General features: G+C 35.8%; 1 protein-coding gene across 1 annotated transcript; it reads left to right on the top strand.

The window, feature by feature from the left end:
• Nucleotides 1-382: 382 nt before the first annotated feature.
• LOC131154111 (putative pentatricopeptide repeat-containing protein At1g56570) lies at nt 383-3,171 on the top strand. Its single transcript, XM_058106634.1, has 3 exons — nt 383-557; nt 694-1,315; nt 1,481-3,171. The coding sequence occupies exons 2-3, from the start codon at nt 710-712 to the stop codon at nt 2,678-2,680; spliced, it is 1,806 nt and encodes a 601-aa protein (XP_057962617.1). The 5' UTR covers nt 383-557; nt 694-709; the 3' UTR covers nt 2,681-3,171.
• Nucleotides 3,172-17,795: the final 14,624 nt, after the last annotated feature.

Raw genomic sequence — 17,795 nt, 5'->3', positions numbered from 1 at the left:
AAATATATTTAAGAAACAAATTCTATTTTAATAAAAGAAAAAATACGCACACTGTATTTGGTAGGAGAAAGACTTGTTCAGAACGATTGTTTTACATAAAATTTAGAATTCAACTCGAGTTGTCTCATTAATTGATTAGAACTCAGACCTGTACAAAAGAAATATAATTTGGTATAGACTCCAATAATGTAAATTTCACATTATTTTATTAGGCTTAAATAAATTTGTATATTATAATACTATGTGTATGGTATAATTATATAAAACATAGGTAAATAAAAATGTGATTTTTGATGGTAAGTGTAACAACTGTTTGAAAAAAAAATAAAAAAATAATAATTGCAAATACTTTTTAATATCCATTTTCTCACCTTCTTGAAGAGCCGCAAAGACTCACTTTAATCTACCGTCTTTCTCTTCTCAAAAATTTCACCTTACCAAGCAAGATAAGAAGAGAGGTTTTTTGTTACCCTCCTTTCCGGATTTGCCTTTTCACAAATGCCATTCTAATGTTCTACGAGCGACAAAACTGCAGAGCACTCGCGTGGCGGCGTGGGGTTGATATCCATGCCTTTCTTTGTTGACTACCTATGAACATTAAAAACTTCGCTATTAGTTATTGTATGATAATCAAACTGTTGATTAAATGTTCGAATTCAAAAATGTGTAAATTACCATTTTTACTGGTTTCAGGCTTTGTTCAGTAGAGATGAGTACCAGAACACTACTATGGCCACCTCATGTACGACCCATCCCTCCAATAGTCCTGAACTCACTCACCCAGAACTGTGTCGCTCACATAAACCCACCATTTCTTCCGAAGAGTCCCTCCATGTTAGCCACCAATCTTATCAAGTCATACTTTGAAAAAGGGTTGGGTAGGGCCGCACGCACACTGTTCGATGAAATGCCTGAAAGAGATGTTGTTGCATGGACAGCCATGGTTGCTGGCTACACGTCTTGCAACCAGCACAGCCGTGCATGGGCTGTGTTCTGTGAGATGGCAGGCGTGGGGATGAACCCAAATGCTTATACCATATCTAGTGTCCTCAAGGCCTGCAAGAGCATGGGGTCTCTTTCGCATGGAGCATTAGTTCATGGGTTGGCCATTAAGTGTGGCCTGGAAGGCTGTATTTACGTGGATAATGCGCTCATGGATATGTATGCTACTTGTTGTGTTACTATGGAGGATGCCTGCATGGTTTTTCGGCATATCCATGTGAAGAATGCGGTATCTTGGACCACACTGATAACTAGGTACACTCATAGAGGTGATGCCTATAGCGGGCTTCGAGTTTTTCGGCAAATGCTAAGGGTAAGTTCTTGAAAAAGATTGAGTTCTTGGTTAGACACTTATAAGTATTTAAATGATAAGATTTTTTGTGTAACAAGATTGCTTTTTGTAGTTCTATGAGGCAGATTTTTGTTTGCAGATGTGAGTATGCACATTTATATACTCTAGCTTGTTTCTTGGAAACAGGAGGAAGCAGAGGTGAGTCCATTTAGCTTTTCAATTGCAGTTAGAGCTTGTGGCTTGATTGGCTCCCATGCCTTGGGCAAACAAATGTATGCGGCGGTTACTAAACAAGGGTTTGAATCTGATCTTCCTGTTATGAATTCTATACTAGATATGTATTGCAAATGCGGTTGTTTATATGAAGCAAATAAATACTTCCATGAAATGACTCAGAGAGATTTGATTACGTGGAACACCTTAATCTCTGGTTATGAAAGATTGAACTCTTGTGAGTCCCTTTACATATTTTCGCTAATGGAGTCCGAAGGCTTCACTCCAAATTGCTTCACATATACCAGTGTCATGGCTGCCTGTGCTAATATGGCAGTTTTGCATTGTGGACAGCAAGTTCATGGAGGGATTGTTCGAAGAGGCTTTGATGGTAACATGGCATTGTCTAACGCCCTTATAGACATGTATGCCAAGTGTGGGAAAATAGCTGATTCATGCAAAATTTTTGGTGAGATGGCTTGTAGAGATTTGGTTTCTTGGACTTCTATGATGATTGGATATGGGATGCATGGATATGGAAAAGAAGCTGTTGAATTGTTTGATGAGATGATCGGCTCTGGCACGAAACCTGATCGGATTGTGTTTATGGCAGTATTGAGTGCTTGTAGCCATGCTGGACTAGTAGACGAAGGTTTGGGGTATTTTAAATCAATGGTGGCTGATTATAATGTTACCCCAAATCAGGAGATTTATGGATGTGTTGTGGATTTGCTAGGACGTGCTGGGAGGGTTGAGGAGGCTTATGAACTGATAGAAAGCATGCCATTTAAGCCTGATGAGTCTGTTTGGGGTGCATTTCTTGGAGCTTGCAAAGCACATAAGGTGCCAAATTTGGGTAAACTGGCAGCTAAGAATATATTGGATTTGAGGCCAAACATGTCAGGGACTTATGTTCTCTTATCAAATATCTATGCTGCTGATGGTAAGTGGACGGAATTTGCAAATATGAGGAAGCAATTGAGAGGAATGGGGAGTAAGAAAGAAGTTGGAAGGAGTTGGGTTGAAGTAAAGAATCATGTTTGTAGTTTTGTTGTTGGAGATAAGGTGGGTTCCCATATAGAATGGGTCTATGGAGTGCTAGAGATTCTGGTTCAACATATGAAAGAGGCTGGGTATTTTCCTGATTTCGATTCCTTGATACACGACATATAGGACTGAGCTTGAACAGTAGATGAAATTGATGGACAAAGACAACCTTGTTGACAAAACCGGAAGGGTTAAGAAGATCAATTTGATTTAGTGGGGAAGCAAAGCTTGACAGAAGAGGAAGAAAAGGAAGCTGAATTCATTTTTGAAGGAAATCGATTGCATTTTTAGATTTATCGTTGTTCCTAAAAAAATATTATTTTTTTCAAAAGACAACACGAAAAAATAGAAGATTATTTTTGTCAAAACAAACCACAGTAAAAAAACTGTGAACGCTGCATGGGTGGGGCTCAATAGAGAAGACATCCAACAAGATCAGCAAGGTCATTGTTTATAGAATTCAAGTTATTTGTTTTGTAATTTTTATGTTCTCATTTGTAATATAACCAAATTGTGAATTGACGGCCGCTTTTTCTTGTGGTGTTTAGGGCATAAATCTTCTATCATCTGTATTTCTCGAAGCTGATAATATTGAAGAGGCGAAAGAATTCATTTAAGATTTTTTCTTTATCCTGCCCTTTCTTATGCTGGACAGGTTATTTTTGATAAATAAAAACTTAGCATGTTAAGCATTTGGTTACAAAAAAAATTACATGTCATGTTGATCCTTGTAGAACTTGCATTTCTATGGAAATGCACTACTTTTTTTTCATATGGATGTACCCTGATTTCAAATCCCGCCATCAACATCTTTAGAACCAATGTATATAGTTTCCAGGAATTTCCTTAGCTCCACATAGGATATAGACATCAAGTTCTAGTAAATCATTGCATAACCCACAAACATAGTTACTATAAAGGATCTATGGTCCACTTAATAGGATGGTACAACAGGCTGAAAACCAGCTGTTGGAAGAAATATCCTCTCAAAGATAGAGTCATTTCACCAAAAAAATCTAGTGATGGTTTTTCTTTTATGTTGGGCAATCTTTTTGCAAGCTTGCAAGGCTAACATGGGTACAATCAAAACTTCTAATTGATGAAATAGCTGTGTAATGCATGCTCAGAAAATCATATATCGCCCAGTTGCTACTTGATAAGAGCTTCTCAATCTGTGCCTCTATTCTGCACCAGTACGTACAAACTAGCATCTGAGTTCAACATAGAAACAGGTTTCTCTAGAAGCTCACTCCTAGCTGTAAAGTTCCTTATTACGGTTATGATTCTCTGGAATTTACCCAGTACAGTCTCACTATAATTCAAACTTTACACTGATTTGATGACAGTTATTAACATTTAATAGATAAATAGGTTCTATATAATGGTTCAGGAATATTTAGATAGCTAGATTGTAAAATAATTGCCTTTTTTTAACCAAAACCTTTGGAAAATCATGGATATGTATTTATTGGCCATGTCGCACAATGTAGTCAAGAGCTCATCTACCAACAGTTTTGTGCCATTACAGAATCACAGCTGTATAGCCAATGAGAAGTCCCCCAATGGCATCACCAACCACATAACTTTCTTCTCTCTTAGCAGATTTGCCAAGAGAGAGAACAAGAAACTTGCTGCACTCTCCTTATGCATATAAACTGCCTCACCCCTGAGATATATTGTTTATCACTTCATGCATTGCAAGCGAAACCCAGATAGAAAAAGGTAGTCATTGATGCTGACAAATTGTTGGGGGTACACTGATTGAGAAAGGGAACTTGTGATGCATAAGGATGACCCCATTGGGTTTATAGCTGTTAAAGCTTGATATACATTGTTGGTCCACAACCTAATAGCTTAAGCTTTTAGGTAAAGTGGTAATCTAACATGGTATCAGAGCTGGTTACCAGGAGATCTTGGGTTCTAGTTTTGTCCCGCGTTTATTGTGTGCATTAAAAAATATTATTATGTTCCCTATCATGGGTGTTATTTATTGTGTGTTTATCTCTCCATGTGCTGTCGGGCTGCACGTGCGGGGGAATGTTAAAGCTTGATATACATTGTTGGTCCACAACCTAATAGCTTAAAATTTTAGGTAAAGTGGTAATCTAACAATAGGAAAGCAGTGTACTAGTGAGAATGTGACTGTAGTGTCAATACCCCTAGAAGACATTGTTTTTTGTTTCAGCAAATTCAGAAACTGATGGCAGAAATACTTGAAATGGCTAGTTTAGCAGTATTTATAGAGTATTACTCCCTGCATCTGAATTCATATTTACAGCATGGAGGAAACTTTAACAAAAATCTCAGAATTCTCCAGTCGCTACTTTTTCCAACCTCTCCTGCTGCAAATGGGAAGCAGTGTGAGAATTTAGAGATTCAAAAAAAAGAAAAAGAAAAATGTAACACCCAATGCACAGAGCTCCCACGCCATCAGAGGTCTGGGGACGTCTAGACGTGCAGTCTTACTTCCATGCTTGGAGAGGCTGTTTCTGTGACCGATCTTCAGGTTTGAAAGTAACATCCTTGCATGGAGAATATAGACTAATATTTAAAAATGAAAAATGTGAACACCTCATGATAGAATTGTGATACTGTGTTAATATTAGCTTGATTTACGTTTTTGGCTCACAAGCTAACAGCTTAAGCTTTTCAGTAAAGTGGTTGTCTAACATGGTTTTATAAGACGGCTATAAGGCCAGCTATGCTTTATGGTTCAGAATGTTGGGCAACTAAGAAACAACATTTACAAAGAATGAAAGTTGCTGAGATGCGTATGCTCAGGTGGATGAATGGTTTAACATTAAAAGATAAAGTAAGAAATGAACATATATGCAAAAATTTAGGCATAGCGCCGGTTAAAAGCAAGATTAGGGAGGGGCAACTTAGATGGTTTGGGTATATAAAACGCAGGCCTAGTAGAGCATCTATGAGGAGGAGTGAGTTAGTTATGGTTTTTGGCATGAAAAGGGGTAGGGGTAGGCATAAAATTACTTGGAATGAGGTAGTGAGGAAGGATTTAATAGCCCTTAATATAAAAGAGGAAAATGCTCTAGATCGGGTGAATTGGCGGAAAAGGATTCATGTAAGTGTGTAACCAACCCCACCTAGTAGGACTTAAGGCTTGCTGTCGTTGTTGTTGGTTGGCTAACATGGTATCAGAGTTGGCTACCAGGATCATGGGCTCTAGTCTTGTTGCCCGCCTTTATTATGTGGGGTTTAAAAATTTATTTTATTCCCTATCATGCGTGTTATTTATCCTGTGTTTATCTCTTCATGTGTTATCGGGCTGCATGTGCGGGAGAGTGTCGAAGCTTGATATATATTGTTGGCTCGCAACCTAACAACTTAAGCTTTTAGGTAAAATGGTTGTCTAAAAAATATCATGACGTTTCTACTGAGAGATTTACAGGGTTGTTAGTAGCCCCCAGCTCCATCTACCAGGTTGAAGTTCCTTGTTCCTACTGATGACTCTTGTCTTGAAAATTTTTGAGGAAGATAGTGTGGAGCTGGAGATGCACCAATGCAGACATCGGATGGCAAAGCATCCCTTGTATTTGCTTCACTTCATCTGCAATTTTTCACTACATTAGAATATATATTCTTTCATCCATATAATTTTTAAATCAATGGGATGTAGATAGAAACTTGAGGGTGGATCTTGGATCAACGGTAAGATTACTCTTTTGTGACCAGTTGGTCATGGGTTTGAGTCCAAGGAAACAGTATTTCTGCACAAAAGTAGGGGTGAAGCTGCATACACTGTGACAACGCTTCCCCTACCCTCGCAAAGTGGGGAGTCTTGTGACCCAGGGACGCCGTTTTATGTAGATAGAAACTTAATAAAATCACCTTTTCCCATAATTAACAAAGAAGAGCCGCACAATGGGGAAAAACACCAGTTGGAGGAGTTTGATATCAAAATCTGGAATAGCCACATTTCTTATTTTCTCATGTAACCACATTCTTTAAATTCTTCAACCATATTTTGGACCAGTTCACGCTGATAATCTCCATCATGGACAGGGTAAGGCAGCCCATTTCATATAATTCTAGACTTTCTCAGTTGTTGATGAGGTACAGTCTATAGCAACTCAAAACTCAATTCCTCACTGCATAGTACCCTGAGATATTGAATCTGCCAACTGAAGAGTGAATACATTGGAGATCTCTCTTCTTCTTCTTCTTCTTCCTTCACATTTTACTTTTTTTATTTTCTGCCATTATTTATTAATTGTGTTTTGGTCCAGGACAGACAAGAGATATAACTTAATTCTCATTCTAATTTTTTGACACATTACAATGTTGTATTGCTGTGTCATACTGGTGTTGCACATCGTGTTGGGGATAGATTTTGGGACTCTGTTGGAAATAGAAGTATTTAATCTTTGCAGCGAGGAGAGGCTGTTTGCTGTTATCTGCATCTGGAGTGGTGAGTGACATTGTTTCGAGGCCTACTGCACTTGTCCCTGCTATAAAATTAAAATAGTCTGCAAGCCTTGCTTCTTCACCATCAAGCTTATTTTTGGAAAAAAAAATAAAAACATGCCAATGAAATGTTATCAATTTAATGTTGTAGGTCTTTAAAATGTTGAAAATGACAGAAGCAAAGAACAGCCATCTGTCCATTGACTATCAAAGTGTTTGTGGATTATCAAGGGACTTTGCACACCAACAAGACGGGCACAGAACTCTTGCTATCTGAATGTTAACCTTATATTGTTGCAGCTAAGAGCAAATAGAATCCATTGAAGAATTATTTTTAGTTTAATATCCATGATACTTCAAATTTAGAGCTTCTACCCATAACTTCAAAACAGCAGAGCAATGTGCCACAAAGAGATGCTGCTGCAAATGCTACAATGATTTAAGTGTGCATGGCTATATTATACAGACCAATGGACTGTCCTCTTGCTTATTTAATGATATTTTCTTCATATCCTGATACACCTTCCATCTCTTGGCTTTTTCTTGTTTGTTATTTTCATTATTTTTGGTTGAGTTTTTGCTGTGCATTGTCAGTTATTAATTGGCCTTTTATTATTGATAGCATTGCAGTTATTTTTCTGATTAAACAAAGGCTATATAATTGTCAAAATTGGAGAAAAAAAGTAGTTCGGATTTCATGACTTCATTGTCTTATGCTCATATTAATGGCAGAACAGCGTCACAGTCCATTGACCCACTATCTTGCTGTGATTCAGCATGCATGGAGGAAATAGATTATAGGATTCGTCAGTTTAGAAATCTGACTGATTAGGATTAGTTATAGGGATATCTAGGGGCAAAGAGAGATCCTCAATCGCAGAAACACAGCGGTGTATGCTACAGAAGGTGCCACTGGGCGAATCTAAAATCCACTCTTCTAGATCTGATGGAAATTCTGACCAGATCAGAATTGATAAGGAAAAATGAAAATGGAAAGTCATACTACTTTATTATTTGGACTAAAGTAACTTAGGAGGAGATAGTGAGTAAGGATTTAATATCCCTGAATATGTCAAAAGAAATGGTCCATGATCGCATAAATTGACGGAAAATGATTCATATAGCCGACCCCACTTAGTGGGACTTATGGTCTTAAATTTCCACGAGAATTGTCGAAATTTCCGTTGAAATTTCCGATTTCCGTCACCCTCGAAATCGAAATGGCAGTCGATTTCCGCCTTGCATAATTTCCATCGAAATCTCAACTAATCATATGAAATTTATCAAAATCTTGAAATTTTAGTGAAAGTTGTCGAAATTTTAACTATATGATGAAATTTCGTTAGAATTCAAATGAGAAATTTAGGAGTGAAGTGAAATTTCTATCTTAATTTATTTTATCGAAACAAAAGATTATTACAAGTGCTTTTGAAATTATATGAAAAAATTAACTTACAGTAACATTTTGTTTAAGCATTCATGTCCAAACTATCATTATTTGTGTACTAAATAATATTTAAATGATTTATGAATTTCATTTGTATTAACTGAATATGTTTAATGTACATTATCTTACAAGTATGTTTGATACACATACTATTTTACAAGTTTTCCACCTCCTACAAAACATAGATATATTTAATTTGTAATATATTAATCCTAAAACTTATATTATTATGTTTATTAACCATTTCTAAAGTTTCACAAAGAATTCCATGCTTTATTACTAATTTCCGTTATTTTTTCAAATCAAAATCGAAATTGACATCGAAATTGAAATTTCCATCTAAATTTCTGTACTTTTGGAGCTTCAAAATTTGAGTCAAAATCGAAATTTAAGACCTTGGTGGGACCTAAGGCTTGGTTTTGTTGTTTTGTTGTTGTTGTTTTATTATTTGGACTAACATAAACATGAGTACATGACAACCTTGCACATTAAATGTGGCTGGGAAAATTCTTAACTACAGCAGGTTTGACTTCTCTAGACACACAGACCTTGTAAATAAACTTTGGAACTTGACTTTTAAATGAACTTTGTAAAGAACATTCTTGGACTGAGGACACAACACATTTGACTAGACCATAATAATGACACCTAGATACCAATAATTAGTAAATATTATTGCAACTACCAAGGCCAAGAGTGGACTGACTTCTTGGGAATATTAACTTATACTTGACTGGTCCGATGGTGCATCATAGATACCAATAAAATCTCTCTTGATTATCACCAGGCATTCCTAGGTTCTATTCTTGTTACCTGTGTTTATTGTCAGTTTGTGAAAATATGTTGTTCCCCAGGTGGTTGTTGTTCAATGTTTATCTCAAGATGCAGTTGGGCTGCACGTGCTGGGAAGTGTCAAGGAACAACTGCCATTTCATGTGGTAGGTGATAAAAAATGGAAATTTCAATAATTTTGTTTGAAATTTAAGACCATGGAACTTGGTTGAATGGTCATTCTTGTAATCCTGTGAGCTTTGGTAAATTTGAATTAATTCAATTTGATTCACTTTTATTCTTTCTTTTTCCTCCTCCCTTTTTCTATAGCGTTATTAAACTTGCGTTTGTCACTCCAATATGCTCCAAGAATCAAATTCTTGTTATGGTCTGCAAAATTTTGCACAGGCATTACCTACGAAGGTTTATAATAGAAGTAGAGGTACTTGAATATGAAACTTGTATCTTATAACAAATAACATAAAATCTATTGTGTTTTATGACAATAGTAAATGTCTAATAATCTGTCCATGGCTGGTTGGTTTTATCACTTCAATATATACAAATAAGCTTAGATAAAAATACTTTCAGAGGCTTCTGAAAATGTTTCTCTTGTTCTTTGGAATATATAGATGGACCAGAATGTGGTAAATTTGTATGGCTCAAGATTAAGTGAGACCAATCAAGATTAAATGGATTAGTGATGTTTGTGATCATTTTGGTTGTGTTAAGGTTGCTAAATCTTTTTATTATGGAGCAATTTCCATTTTAATCGCATAAGTCTCTGCTCTTCATGATAATTAGTTATGGGTTTGGAAGATGGCTATCTCAGTATTGTTATCAAAAGGACTACCTTTGGACTTGGATTTCTATTTCCTACCGTTGTTTTAGTTTATGGCTCCCTTACATAATAGTTAATGCTTAGGCTTTTCAAGGCACCTCCTAGACCAAAAAGTTTGGGATTAAAAGGCAAAGGATTAATTTCCCCTCCATGAGCTTTGGTTTATGTTGTTGAGCACAAGGACTTCGGGGGTGTTTGTTTGCACTTAATGACCTCTAAATAGAGGTTATTCTCTTAATGATCTAATATTAAGTGAACCAGTGTTGTTTGTTTAACCTCTGAATTAGTGTTGAGAGCCCTTTGACTGAACCGACATTCCTCCCATTGCTGATTTGGTCAGCACCATCTTATTTCTTAATGTGACCCACTTGTCACTCTTGTCTTTTCTCCTCTCTACCGAGACAACCCCCTTACTGATTCCGTCATTTTTTTTTCTTCCTTTTTATGCAATATATAGATTGTATTTTTTTTTTTATTTATACATGAAAAAATACATACATTTTTTATTATTATTATGCTTAGTTTTTTTAGGTTTTTTATTTTTTAAGTTCTCATGAAACTATTTAAGGGTTAAAATAGTAAAAAAGAAATTCATATTTAGATTTTTTCCAAACGGCTTAAACTATTTAATATTTAGGGATTCACTTCAGTTTTAATTTTTTGGTTTGCATATTCATAACTGGATTCAGCATTTAGCACTTAATGCTTAATTTTGTCAAATGCCCCCTTAGTCTAAAGTTTTCCAGGGTAACACTGATAACAAACCACTCACTCGCACTAAGCTTGGCTAGCAGACCAAAAAACCAGCAATCTAGACACTCCTACATATTTTTTCAACTTGCCAAGAAGTCAGTTTGAAATTATAAAATTGTTACACAGCCATACTTATTTTGCTTCTCTCTGCTTTTGTAATGATAGTTTCCAGTGGCAGAAGTGTTGTAATATTCTTAGATAAATTCCATAATAGTAAGTTTTTGGTATGGGTGATAATATCAACATGAACAAAAATATTTACAAAAATTTAAATAAACTTTTTTTTTTTTTAAATTATTCTTTTGTGGCTCTTAAATTTTCCTACTAATATAGACCTTTGAAATATTATTCTTATAAGGCTCTTCAAAATTTCTACAAGGATGATCCTCTATAAACACCAATGCACACAAGAATACCTGGAAAATACCTTCACACTCTTGGGATCCATTTGGAACTTAGAAAATAAGAGAGGAAGGAAAAGAAAATACAAAGAAATCATTTTTTCATGTTTGGTTATTAAGGAAAGTGAAAAATAAAATAAAATATATAGTAAGCTCAATAAAAGATATTTTGATCATACACATGATTAAAATTTAATTTTTCTTAATTCTTAACATATTAGAATAAATTTTTACTTTTAATACTATTTAATGTAAAGAGAATACAATGGAAAATACATTTCCTACTTATTTTTCCTTTCCGTTCCTTTCCTTTCCTCAAACAAAATCCTTGATCCAAATGGGGCATTAATGTCCCAACAAGTGCAGTTCTACATTTACTATTCGGAAAGGATCTTACTAAGAAAATTTACTCTACCTTTTATAAGATTGACCTTGATATGTACTCTTTTCATGCGCTGGATAAGTTTGAAACTCGTATAGCACCTTGTCATTTTGATAATTATTTATTATGTGTCCAAGTTTTATAATTGCATAAAATTATAAAAGGTGTGCTGTGCCTAAGGCGTTGAGTAAACATGTCATAGTCTCAAATCCTTGCCCAGCTTCCAAATGTTGCTTGTACGCCATGGCTAATGTTTTTAGAAGCAACTCTAGTTGTACATAAATCTATGATCAAATGGTTTAGTTAGACTTCTTTAATTCTTTTTGGAACTTTTCACCAATTAGCTAATAGCTAAATAGAGGATTGCCATTGTAGTGTAGGAACAATTTTTTTATGAAGATGATGCGATGTAACCAAAAGTGGGTTCGAGGCATGTTACTAGTCTTTCTTTTCTTTAAGATTTATTCGCCCCAACCGCTAACCATGTGCAATAGGTTCTAGAAAATCTTGTAGGATTCCACTTAAGTCCTTCTCCCCCTGTATTTGCTCAAACAATAGCACTAGAACACTTGCATAAAAATTAAGATTGCAACTCCTATAGATTTATCCCTGGTGCATTTGTTTTGCAGGCCAAGGGTGGCTAGGCTTGGCTAAGCTCTTTATATCACATGTTTGGTGCAAACAAAACATAGAATTGGACAGGCGAAGGTGGTGGTCTTTAGCCCCTGCACATGGAAAGCTCAGGCTATGGCATCTTGTAGATATAAAAAATTTAAAAGCAAAAAAGTAAAATTCATTCATGTCTTAATCCTACCCCTTATGGATGGCAGACCAAATTTGGAATAGGATAATTATCATAGCCAATCCAATCCAATCCAATGCTGTTTAGTTCAGTCCAGTCCTATGAACCTTAGCTTGGAAACAAACATACCTTGTGAACAGCTCGTGGGTGTGTCAGCAACAGAAAACAAGAAGAAATAGTAGGATGAAGAAGCCTTTTGCTTGCAGTATTTTCACTCTCTTCTCAGTATCCTATATACTGCATGTAGTATATTACTCTTTTGTATTTTTGAAGCTCCTATTCATCCTGTATTTTTAAACTGTTTTACACCTTTTCAAGTAGCTACATCCATTGGGCAGATTTAAATCCACACCATCTGGATGTTATTTGGAAGCTCCAGCCTACACCACCTTGTGAGACCAGATTGCACCTTATGGATAACAACTTGGTTCAAGCTGTTGGGCTTGCAGGGCTGTGCAAAGTGCAGTGTGCTATGAAAGCACCACTCACGTGTGTGTGAGTGGCAAGTTGTCACAATCCAACCTTGTTCTAGGCATTATGCTTGCCTGTGAGGGTAGGTGAGTGTTCACCAATCATTATAAAACTTACTAGCATTTGTAAACATGTTTAGCCTACTTGCCCCCTCGCTAAACACACTTTGCCTATGTAGGTTCTGTTAATAAATTACATTGTTTTAATGTTTACCACGTGTTTGTTATTTGCTTACATGAATTGCTTATTACTTCTGCTTACTTTGCATTTGATGCTTGTGAATTTGTTCTTGTGGTAAACATGGTATACTAATGGATGAGTAGTTAAGCAAGATTGCTTTTTTAGCTAGTACCGCACGACCCTTCACAAGGTGTGAAGTGTTTGGCCTATGGCACGTGCATGTGGCGAATGGTGCATATCTCATGGGATTACCTCCATGTGAGGCTACTTTTATCTGAAGACAAACATCTAAAGAGTGCCATAGTATATGAAGAATGACCTAGCCCCCTGTATATAAGGCAATGAAAGTTTTCTACATATTCCATTGTGGGACTCTCACTACCACCACCTTCTACTTTCCTTATTTGAAAAGGAAAAATAGAGTAGTTTATTATAGCATTGTTGATTAATCTAATAGTTAATTAGAAGATTGCTGCAAAATAATTTTCTACAATTCATAATTTTGAAAATTAGTAGATGGAAAAAATCAAATGTATCTTTTTAATGTTACTCTGTTAATGTAATTTCAAGAATAGCAGTCTTAATAATTATTTCTTCTACCATACTGATTTTGAACCACGTTCATCCTCACTTGTTTTAGAGAAGAAATAATTTTTTTCATCTCCATCTAATGTACCTATATGTCAATGCTTAAGTATCTACGCTATATTTGATTTTTTTACCATGTGATGGAGCATTGCTTTGATCATTGTAGGAAACTGGATTAGCTGATCTCATGACAAAGATCAGAATTTGATTATTTGTCTTACAACTCTGTTAGCTTTACCATAATCCCAAGAGTGGGGGTGAATTGGTATTTTTAAAATTAATGCCCTTGGTCAGTATCCTAACAGCAGTATATTCATAACCCTAAAGTCAATCTAGTGCAAGTAAAATAAATCAATTGTAATATGTAGCAGAAATTGAATAATGCAATTTAATCAACTAAGCATGCACCAGAAAACAGTAAAGAGAAGTGACACGCAGAAGTGTTATCAAAGTTCGTCAAATTGCCTACGTTCCTGCCTTGGCTAACAAGCACAAGAATTACCACTATAATGCTTACTTAAACGGGTGGAGCAGCACCTAAACAACCAAGTCAATTAGCACAGGGCTGACCTCAACCTTTACACACAATCCTTACCGGACTGGATTACCGCTCCCTCAGGCCACGCCTGGAAATACAATAGTATTTTCTCAATCAACTGGTACAGTGATTATGCTTTCATGTAAAGCAGATATGTACCCAATACGCGCAGTCACATACACATCAAAGATATGGATATAGTGTAAGTTCAGTGATGCAAATAGTTGTGCTATCAACACTCAATATGGTATAATCAGTGAAATGTTCAAGAGTGTTCAATACAAGCAGTATCTTGGAATCTAAGCAAAACATAGTTCAGTAGCAAATCAATATTCCAAAGATATCAATCAGATATTCAAACTAGTTCAAAAAGATTTTCCTCAATGAAATAAGCACAATACTAGTTTGAAAATATTTTGCGTGTTGAAAAATCTTTGCACAACAAAAATCAAAGCTATTGGACACTTGCAATAACAATGCAAATATCCTAAGTTCACTTAGTTTATCCCCACACAAAATTTATAATATGAAAATTTGTGGGATAAACCTAAGCTAAACTCCCCAAAAATAATATCACAATCAATCACACAAATGGGAGTTTCTAGCAAGTCTAGCAATCACAAGCACTCTAAATATGCTCTCACAATCTCAGAATGTATCAAGGAAGTGAAGATTTGAGAGTATTTGGACAAAGAGTGTATTTTGAAAAGAGAGGATTTTTTGGCTAATCAAATTGCTAATTGTTTCTAATCTTTGCAAATAAGCCTATATTTATAGGTAAGGTAAAAAATATAACCGTTTGAGACTTGTTGGGAATTATTAGAAAAGATTCAAAATATTTAAACACACTTAACCCAACTTAACCCAATTTTACCCAAGTTAAAATTATTTTAACCCGCCGAGGTTTGAGTGGCTGAACCGTGGTTCGGTCGCCTGAACAAACACAGTTTTAAAAGTTATTTAAATAAGTTCGGCCGCCCATGTCATGCTTCGAAAACCTGAAGAAAAGTCAATAGCCTTTGTTCGTAAATTCGGGTGCCCGGTCATAGGTTCGGTAGCCCGAACTCGTGTGTTCGGTCGACTAGGGCTCAATTTGAACTATATCCCTCGGTACCCCGAGTTGGTGGAATGTCCCTTTCAAGGGGTTTGGGCGCCCGTGGACAATATGCACAAAATGGTTCGGTCGCCCGAGAGCCTAAGTCAACTGTTGACTTCTCAATAGTTCGGGCGCCCTAGGAGTTTTGAACTCTTGGGGTTCGGTCGCCCGAGCACTCTCAAATTCCCTAATATTTTTCAATTTAAGTGCATTTCTAACACTCCTCAATTTTGTATGATATGTGTGAGTGTTGGGACTTAGAGTCATACTATGGTCTTACTGAGCTTACCATATATCCTATATGCATGATATGCAGGTAAGAAATATAGACCATATTCCTAAGTTACTATAACAAACCCATATTACATTAATTGAATTAGCAATACAAATTAAAATCTTCAAGGTCTTCATGTTGCTTCAAGTGTCATTCCTTGAGATGCTCATTTAAGCCTACACAAACACTTGACAACCATCAAATACCTAAGTATTTGTCATTATCAAAATCGGGTATGACCTATAGGGTCAACATTCCCCCCCTTTTTGATGATGACAAATACATCATGCAAAAAATGGGTATAGCCTTAGAAGGCTCCCCCTAACAATGTGCATCATGGAAAACTCGAAATAATTTTTCGTGTAAGTTCAACTCAATCCAATTTTCAATAAGTTAACCCAATTTTTGCTCTCTCTTATCCATCTCCCCTTTTTGGCAACAGCAAAAAGGGCCATGAAAATTATAGCTTTAGGCATTGGGTAATAATTATTTGTATACAAGAGAAGTTTGGGAATTTTTAGAAATTTCGGCAGCATGTTGTTTGAAAATAAGACATTTCCCAAAAATTCCTATACAAAAATGACCTGTTTAGAGTTTATAAGACCTAACAATTTATCCACAACTAGGCAACTCAAACAGTTTCAGTATGATCAAGATATAAAATATAAGTGCAATCATCATCATGCAGTAGATATGAGAATTATGCATTGCAAGCTATAATCAATTTTCACAAAGTCTACACCAATAAAAGATATCAACAATTATATTAGTTGTTAGACTTTTAAAAATTATTTGAAAGCTCCCCCTAAATTTATGCAAACTATGAAATATTTATGAAGCATCTCTACTATGCATGAAACCTAATTCACGTCTAATTTGTATGACCCTATCTTCTGGAAGTGGTTTTGGGAAAATGTCCGCCCACTGCTCATTAGTGCATACAAACTCAAGAGCCACTTCCCTTTTCTGCACATGATCACGAAGGAAGTGATGTCTAATTTCAATGTGTTTAGTTCGTGAATGTGAGATAGGATTTTTACAGATGTTGATTACGCTAGTATTATAACATTTAATCGGTACTATATCGTAGTGCAATCCAAAATCTATAAGTTGTTGTTTCATATAAAGAGTTTGAGCACAACAACTTCCAGCCGCAATATATTTTGCTTTGGCTGTGGATAAGACAACTGAGTTTTGTTTCTTGGAAAACTAAAAAACGAGAGATTGTCCTAAATAGTGACAAGTGCCGCTGGTATTCTTTCTATCAACCTTATTACCGGCAAAGTCAACATCAGTATAACTCACAATCTCCAAGGTAGTATGCTTAGGGTACCATAAGCCTAACTCTATAGTTCCAACTAGATATTTAAGGATTCGTTTAACTGCTATTAGATGAGATTCCTTAGGAGCAGCCTAAAACCTAGCACACATGCACACACTAAACATAATATCAGGCCTACTAGTAGTGAGATATAGAAAACTCCCAATCATGCCACGATACAATTTCACGTCAACAGGGATCCCTTGCTCATCTTTATCAAGTTTAATGGAAGAACTCATAGGGGTACCAAGAATTTTACAATCTTCCATATTAAATTTCTTTAGCAAGTCCCTAACATATTTAGATTGGCATATGAAAGTTCCATATTCAGCTTGTTTAATTTGCAGCCCTAAAAAGAAACTAAGCTCACCTATCATGCTCATTTCAAATTCACTTTGCATGCATTTGACAAACTCATTACACAACTCATCATTAGTTGCTCCAAAAATGATATCGTCAACATAAATTTGAACTAGGAGCATATCATCATTTTTGGATTTAATGAAGAGTGTAGTGTTAATCTTGCCACGGGTAAACCCATTTTCTAGCAGAAAACCACTAAGCCTCTCATACCAAGCTCTAGGAGCTTGTTTCAATCCATACAAGGCCTTAGACAACCGGTAAACATGATCTGGATATTTATGATTTTCAAAATCGGGTGGTTGTTTTACATATACTTCTTCATTAATATAGCCATTTAGAAAAGGGTTTTTAACATCCATTTGAAACAATTTAAAATTTTTAAAAGCGACATAAGCAAGTAGCATTAGAATGACTTCTAACCTAGCAACAGGAGCATATGTTTCATCAAAGTCTATCCCTTCTTCCTGATTATAACCTTGGGCAACTAGTCTAGCCTTATTTCTAGTTACTACCCTATTCTCATCTTTCTTATTTCTATATACCCATTTAGTTCCAATAATTGTATGATCATTAGGCCTAGGAACTAGG

Source organism: Malania oleifera, chromosome 4 (assembly GCF_029873635.1).
Source record: "Malania oleifera isolate guangnan ecotype guangnan chromosome 4, ASM2987363v1, whole genome shotgun sequence".
Lineage (NCBI taxonomy): Eukaryota > Viridiplantae > Streptophyta > Magnoliopsida > Santalales > Ximeniaceae > Malania > Malania oleifera.
This window is presented reverse-complemented; position numbering and strand designations above follow the sequence as displayed.

Excerpts from the sequence above, each read along its gene's own strand:
- LOC131154111 (XM_058106634.1), top strand. The coding sequence starts at position 710 with ATGAGTACCAGAACACTACTATGGCCACCTCATGTACGACCCATCCCT. Across the intron at positions 1,316-1,480 it reads TTTTTCGGCAAATGCTAAGG|GAGGAAGCAGAGGTGAGTCC; the intron begins GTAAGTTCTTGA and ends TCTTGGAAACAG.